The sequence below is a fragment of the Acipenser ruthenus genome, chromosome 5 (assembly GCF_902713425.1).
Source record: "Acipenser ruthenus chromosome 5, fAciRut3.2 maternal haplotype, whole genome shotgun sequence".
Lineage (NCBI taxonomy): Eukaryota > Metazoa > Chordata > Actinopteri > Acipenseriformes > Acipenseridae > Acipenser > Acipenser ruthenus.
Genome location: NC_081193.1, coordinates 39,404,703 through 39,412,374, shown reverse-complemented (window position 1 = coordinate 39,412,374; position 7,672 = coordinate 39,404,703). Strand labels below are relative to the sequence as shown.

The 7,672-nt window shown below is 36.4% G+C and overlaps 1 protein-coding gene across 4 annotated transcripts in view; it reads left to right on the top strand.

The window, feature by feature from the left end:
• The first annotated feature begins 288 nt into the window (after window positions 1-288).
• Window positions 289-7,672, top strand: part of ahi1 (Abelson helper integration site 1) — a 104,522-nt gene continuing 97,138 nt past the window's right edge. The window contains exons 1-7 of one of the 4 annotated variants that reach the window (XM_059024180.1): window positions 289-702; window positions 2,584-2,656; window positions 3,690-3,802; window positions 5,373-5,983; window positions 6,185-6,366; window positions 6,472-6,679; window positions 7,183-7,375. In XM_059024180.1, coding sequence (XP_058880163.1) covers window positions 2,647-2,656; window positions 3,690-3,802; window positions 5,373-5,983; window positions 6,185-6,366; window positions 6,472-6,679; window positions 7,183-7,375 — 1,317 coding nt within the window. In that variant the 5' untranslated portion in view covers window positions 289-702; window positions 2,584-2,646. The remainder of the gene's footprint in view (window positions 703-2,583; window positions 2,657-3,689; window positions 3,803-5,372; window positions 5,984-6,184; window positions 6,367-6,471; window positions 6,680-7,182; window positions 7,376-7,672) is intronic. The other 3 variants (XM_034919071.2, XM_034005245.3, XM_034005244.3) reach the window with 3 other exon arrangements.

The window sequence follows — 7,672 nt, the reverse complement described above, 5'->3', positions numbered from 1 at the left end:
AATGTCTGTCATTCAACTGAGTGTTTTACAGATATTGTGACGATCGCAGGGAGGGTGGGTGTCTGGGAAGGTGGTTGTCCCTCAGGGGTTAACTTGTGTGAGTGGTTGAGGGGCTGGGGAAACGCGGTTTGGGGTGAACGTGACTGTGAGTGCATGCTAGAAGCGGGAGGCGGGGTGTAGGGAAGAAGGGATGCGAAGTGATTGGAGGAGAACAGAGTCGAGCGAGGGCATAAATATGGTGCGCATGCCGCACCATAGCACATAATCTTGCACTGAGATGGCCTAATTATGTATTAATCCATTCATAATTTTGATTACAATTATTAACGTTAGATGGGCTATGTATACATGTCCCGGTAAGAACTTAACTCGGTAACAACAATTGCGCACGCAACACTACCCTGCCTGTGCTGCCTGTGGGAGCCTGCGTTCTGCAGCAATACCCCTCTCGACAGCAGAGCTTTTGATTTGAAACTGCGTCACTTGCTTGCTGGAGCTGAAAGCTTAATTCTGATTGGCGAATCCTAGGCGGATATACATTACGTACATGTAGGCCGGGTCAACCAATATTGTTGTTTGGGAAACCATCGTAACGGCTTGCCTCCATTGATAGACCTTCACTCACTGAAGTGAACATTTAATGTATTGTAGTTTTAAATAAATAATTATATCGAAAACACTGGGACTTGACCTTCTACGCAGGTATGTTCAGATAGAATACAAAAAAGAGACGTTTTTGTTCTATTTAACTGCCACTTGTTTCTATTTTCTGCTCTGCATCTTTTCTTTGATAGCTACTGTGGTGTCTAAATCACAGAAGAGTCTGGGAGGAGACGTATTTTATGCTACTCGTTTGTGTTTTTAGCAAATGTTAGTATTTAAGTCATTATCCCGGCTGTCACAAATAACATTTAGAGAGGATACCGTATGAATATAGAACAAAATCTAGGTCCTGTCAGCAGAAGGACACATTAATCACTGCGTGACAACTGAACAACCTAAAGAAACGAGTACGTGACCAAATGGCAAACGTGTAACCATTTAAAAAATGCCATTGAGTTTGTGCTACAACCAAGTACTTAACAGCAACAGTAGCCCACTATTTAATATTTTTTAGACGTATTGTTACTGTTGTTGCCAGTAATACTCCCGCATCTTTTGGACGTGAGGAAGCTGCGTTAATTATAAATGTTAAATCCAATAGGCTAGCTGCGCAGACTCGGAGCACTCCTCACCACAGTCCCATGCCACACAGAAGCGGGCATGTCAGCACTTTGCAGTGACAATTATTTAATTTTATTAAGGTATGCCCCCAACTTAATTACATTTTAAACTTTACAGCCCAGCAAGTTATGCAGGAAAGACACCCATAGATCCCAGAACAATTTGAACATCCCGGTTTATTATTATTATTATTATTATTATTATTATTATTATTATTATTATTATTATTTATTTCTTAGCAGACGCCCTTATCCAGGGCAACTTACAGTCGTAAACAAATACATTTCAAGAATCACAGTACAAGTAATAATACAATTAAGAGCAAGATAAATACAATGACTTTGGTTCTAGCAAGTTTAACGCTTATACACTTAGATTGTTAGTGATGTAACGTAAATGTACTCCGCATAAAAGACCAGTTAACCAGGCATGTTCTTGGGTATGCCCATATTTATTATTATTATTATTATTATTATTATTATTATTATTATTATTATTATTATTATTATTATTATTATTATTATATCTTTTTATTTTTATTCTACCAATATTACTTTGTATGGGGTTGCTGCTCTGTCCTTGTCTCTAGTGCTCAAAGATGTGTGGGCATGGAATCCTCCATTCCACCAAAACATTTTGTTTTTTAAACAACTTGCTATGCCACATTCTTTAAAAACTTATCATACTATTCTACCAATATATAGAACACCTCTGATGCTAGAGCTATTAATACATTCCTACTAGCAGGGGTGTCAAACTCAGTTTAAAGAATTAGACTAATTACTTAATTGGTCTAATTATTTGATTAATTGGACAAATGTAATACTTCTTTCCAGGCCTCAAAATGTTTTATAGGTAGTGGACCACGAATCAAGTGCATTTTTGAAATCGTCAACTGTAAAAGACCTTGAAATAATATTAAATATGTCAATTTGAACAAGTAATTGGATGAATTTAGTTAATTGAGAGCTTACGTAGGTTTGAAAACCAGAAGACCCTGCGACCTTCGAGGACTGGAGTTCGACACCCCTGCTCTAGAACAATCCATAGACTCTTAGGACCTACACAAGAACTTGAGGAAGCAATTAGGATCTCTGAACAGTTCAAATATGCATCAGAAAAACTGACTGTTGTTGACTACCATTGGGCCTAGCTATTGGACCTTGGCATTTGATTCCCTGACTGGTGAGGTTTAATGTATTTCTAATCTTCTCTAAATGAGGAAGGAGATTAACCATGTCTAATTCCTCCCAAGTAGTCACATGGTGTTGTTTATAAATAATTGCTTCAGACCTTCCTATAGAAAACCATATGCTGTATACTGAGATCTAACATTACATTTTTTATTTTGCTTTCCAGTTTGTTTGACACCAGAAGAACGTAGCACTGTTGTACACTCAGCATGAACTTTAAGACTTGAAAATGCCAGCAGGTGAGGATATGAGAAAGAAACATTGTTTTTCCCAGAAGGCGAAAATCTTCATAGTTTCGGTGTATCTAACAAAGATTATAGAGAACTGATGCAAGACAGCTATAGTACACAATACCTTGCTTTCATTAAAAATCTAATTTGACAAAAATCTCTTATGTTGAAAATACTTGCATAGGAAAGGTCCACTGAGATACTGATCTCGTTCACTTGGTGTTCCTCTTGGAAAGATCATTCTAAACTTTCTGCAGAGGGTATAATTAATAACACTTGTGGTCTGCAAGTCACAGACAATAGGATCACAAGAGATGTACATTTTTTTTTATTTATATCAATCAGAGCTCTTTGCTCCCACCACAAAGTAGTTTGTTGTTCAACTGATTATATTAAACAATTAATACTGTACTTTAGATATATAGGTATAATTGTGCTTCTGGACTTCGGAGGACTGAAAAACATTGTAATGTCACACATCAGCTTTTACCCTGTATTCGATGGATGGAAAGATTAGCGTATGGAGACAAACGCAGGAAACACTTCACTTTGACTTTTTTGCTAACCCTGTATCAGTAGCCCACGAACGATTTGTTGCTGCTATCTGGGACTGAGCATTTTAGCTGATCTTGTACCTGACACAATGCTTCTCTTTAATCGTGATGGATAAGATTTGTTTTTAAGAATATATTTCATCCATAACTATAAAACACCCATTGGTGGTATACCATACACACACACAAAAAAAAACCTTACACAATTATTTAAGAAACATTTCAACTAGAAGACCTTGAGGAAGACTTCTTGTCTAAACTTTTGTTAAATAATTTAATACATTTATTTTAGAATTACTACACAAGAAGACAAGGAAACAAAATTGTACAATACAATAATGGAATGGCATGCATCACCAAGCTGTTGTTCATTGGGACTAACAAAGTACAGAGGGGTGTTCATAGAAGTGCCTGATCCCTGAATGTGATAATGTTATTTCTGTACTTTTTTTTAACCCTTTAATGTAGTCAAAATATTTGTCTTCTAGGGGAGAGTGAAGCAAAAGCAAAGACCAAGGCTCGATTTGAAGAAGTTTTTAAAAGCTATGCAGGTCCATCTACTGATAAAAAGAAAAGCACCCTGTCTCAGGAAAGTTTTGCGGTGAGTAAAGAGATTTTCTCAAAATCAACTTCATCTTATGCGTGTCACTTTAACTGTGAGTAATAAGCAGAGGCTGGGGTTATCTGATACAATTTTATTTGTGTCATAAGCATTAATAAAACTACCAGTATTGATGAGGTGAAGTGTCAGCTGAATTTTAATGAGCTCATGTTAAAACAGGAAGATGTTTTTACTAAATAGATAACAATCCAGATTCCTTTGGAACATGTTATTTTTAGTGTTGCCCAGTAGGTGGCACATATATACATAATTAAGGTTTTGGATCCCCATTAGGTTTAATACTTGTTTGGTTTTGTTAATTTCGTTTCTTTATTATTATTATTTATTTCTTAGCAGACGCCCTTATCCAGGGCGACTTACAATTGTTACAAGATATCACATTATACATTATTTCACATTATACAGATATCACATTATTTTTATATACAATTACCCATTTAAACAGTTGGGTTTTTACTGGAGCAATCTAGGTAAAGTACCTTGCTCAAGGGTACAACAGCAGTGTCCCTCACCGGGGATTGAACTCACGACCCTCCGGTCAAGAGTCCAGAGCCCTAACCACTACTCCACACTGCTGCTCCACTCAATTACCCCATTATCTATTTATTTCAAAACTTCAATAAAGATTTATTTTCAGTGTTCTGCTGTGTGATGAGTAAAAAAGATTTTAAAAGTACATATTGAATACAGACATTGCATGATAAATGAGTTCCCTTGTTTCTTAATGTGTGTGTGTGTGTGTGTTTTTGTTAAAATTAGATTATTTTAATGTATTTCAAATAATTCTAGCCTTAAATTTGTAGTAATATATATATATATATATATATATATATATATATATATATATATATATATATATATATATAGGTGCATTGTGATAATAATTATATTATCCTTCTCAGGCCCTTTTATTTTAGACATTAGATGAGGCATGTTTGTGATTTTTGTCTAGTTTAAAGCTCAGTTACAGCTTAGCTTTTTGTATTCTGCAATCAGTTTTTGAAAACACTAACTTTTTAACTTTCTCTATTTGTTTCCAGTAAGGTTTCCATTGTGTGGGCTATATTTAAATAGTTTCCACTTGTTTTATACATCTAATTTACATTAATGTGTCTCCTACCATCCATTGCCTTATCTTCACAACTATGCTTATCTTTTAAAGAAACCACATCCTTTTTGCCTGGAAACCTTTGTACGAAACGGATGTGCTTGGTCTACCCAGACAGGAAAGGGTTAAACACTGATGGTTGAATTTGTCTGTGTTTAATTCCTATTGCAAATACATGTCAGTCTCGCAGTGCTATATTTTTTATAAATGTTCATCTCTAAAATAATGCATTTACAATCAGGTGACTATCTAAAGTACTAAGTTGGTTTTCTAAAAGTTTCATTACAGGTGGTGTCCAGCAAAAATTAACCCTTTCACTGCCACTGTTTTTAATTTATGGACATGTCAATGATACAGATCCTTTTTTTTTTTTTTTTTTCCTTCACATTTCCATAGTACTTAATGGTTACACACCAATCAAATGCATTTCTCTCTTCGCAGCTTGAAACCTTGAAAAACAGCCTTGACCTGAAAAAAGGGGATGACAAGACCATCCTCAACAACACCTACAATCAAGAGGAGGGGAGCCCCCGGTTTACAAAGAACAAGTTAAGAGAGAAAACCTTAACAACAGAGAAAGTCAACAACAATGCCCTGACTGAGGAGGAAAGACAACCAGCAAAGACCAAGAAGAAGAAGAAGAAGAAGAAGGATGTTACTGAGGACCAAGGCCAGTATGAAGATCCCCAATATATCATCAGCACTTCTGCTGAGAGAGATGACACACACACTACCAAGGTTGCAAAATCTAAAACTAATTTGGAGGCTGATGAAACCAGACAGAAGCCTGAAAGAAGAAAGGCAAAAAATGCCTCCAGAGTGCCACCAGAGTTATCAAAGGATGAGGAGGAGGAGGATGAGCAACTCTTCCAGAGGTATCAGCAACAAATTGCTGAAGAGGAAGCCAAGGAAATTAAAAAGAAACTAAGAAAGAAGATTGCTGAAACAATGTCAGATTATACTGTGAACACAACAAATCAAGTTTTAAACAATGAGGTGGAGAAGAAGAAAAAGAAAAAAACGGTGCCAGTTACCACTGAAGGAGAAATAAGGTAAAATGGGTTGTATTTTAAAGCACAAGGTTCATCATTTAGTGCACCCCCATAATGGCAATCTCATCTGCTGTTGTGTGCCACTTCCTGTGCACGTTTTACATTATCACACAAGTAGTAAACAGTATTTGTAGTGGGAATGAAATAGCCCAGTACAAGATATGAACTAATAAGTATAATAAGGATGTGCTTTCCTTTCAGTGCAATGTCCTTATCTGAGCTGCAGGACAGCCAGACAGAGGAGCTCATCAGAAAGAAAAAGAAACACAGGATAACTACCTCTGATACAGAGAGAGTAGAAGAAGATGGGGAGCAGATACTTAAAGAGGAGGAGGCACAGCAGAAAGCAGAAGCAAAGAAAAGAAAAAAGAAAAGAAAAAAAGGTACTGTGAACTATTGTTACAGAATGTGGATGTGCTGTAGTGGTTTTATTTTCTTTTAACCTTTTTGTTTTTATGGCTGCATTTACTTTGTTATTTTGTCTTCAGCAGAACAAGAAGTTAATGAAGAGCTGAATGACAATGCCACCGCTGCTGAAGCTCAGCCGAGCAGGCATTTGTTTGATGACAACCTTGTGCTGGGGGTTTATGTCCATCGAACAGACAGACTAAAGACAGATCTCATGGTGTCGCATCCTATGGTGAAAGTCCATGTGATAGATGAAATGACTGGGCAGTATGTAAGGAAGGAAAAAAGGTAAACAAAATATAGAAGCAATTGTATGTGGAAAGTTTGACTGTTGGTAGAATTAACCACACAGATTTATTTTTACAGATGAAGTGATTATAAAAGGTATTTCACCAATGAAATGGTGTGTTATTTCCTGTGCTCAACAGTAAATTCAAGCTTTAAGTGCAGTAAGGGGTGTAATATTTTATCCTGATATAGACTGTTCATATTTAAAAAATCTTTGTCCATGTCTTCAAACTAGGTTTGCAGCAATACACACGTTTTACATTATCATCACAATACTGCGTATCACTTGTCTCGTATGAATTGTCCTTATACATGCTTTGCTTCCTTTTATTAGTGGTGTATTTTTTGGCAGACTTGATTCTTCACCGCACATACACCTGTATAGTAAATGTAGCTAGTCTACCCATCATGAGGTTGCATCATATATTCATAATTCAAGTGTCAAATCTAGTGTCAGTTTACATTGTAGCATAATATTTAGTCTGGATACTTTTCATTAACAGTGGTCGTCCGGTTTCTTCGTTTTATGAGCAAGAGACAGTGGATCACATTCTACCTATCATGACACAGCCTTATGATTTCAAGAAAAATAAGTCGACGGTCCCAGAATGGGACGAACAGATTATCTTCAATGAGAGATTTGGATATTTTGTGCAGGAAACCGAAGAAAGTCCAAAAGTAATGCTGTTTTTTGAGGTACAGACATTCTTGCATTTATTGTGATACTGAACATACAGCAATGCAAGGTTGCAGTATATCTGTTTAAAGTACAGTAATCCGTCACGTATCTGACTGTGGTGGGACCAGAGTAAGGGCGGATATGTAAAAAGTCTGATAAATGAATCCTGTTTTAAATACTGTTATACACACTATTCACTATATTCACACAATTATTGTTTTGAGATTCAGCTTTTATTAGGGCGCTCCCCTAAATCCCTTGTTTAGAAAGATGCAGGGTAGCCGTCTGCTGTGTGGGTGCGTGCATTCGCTGCT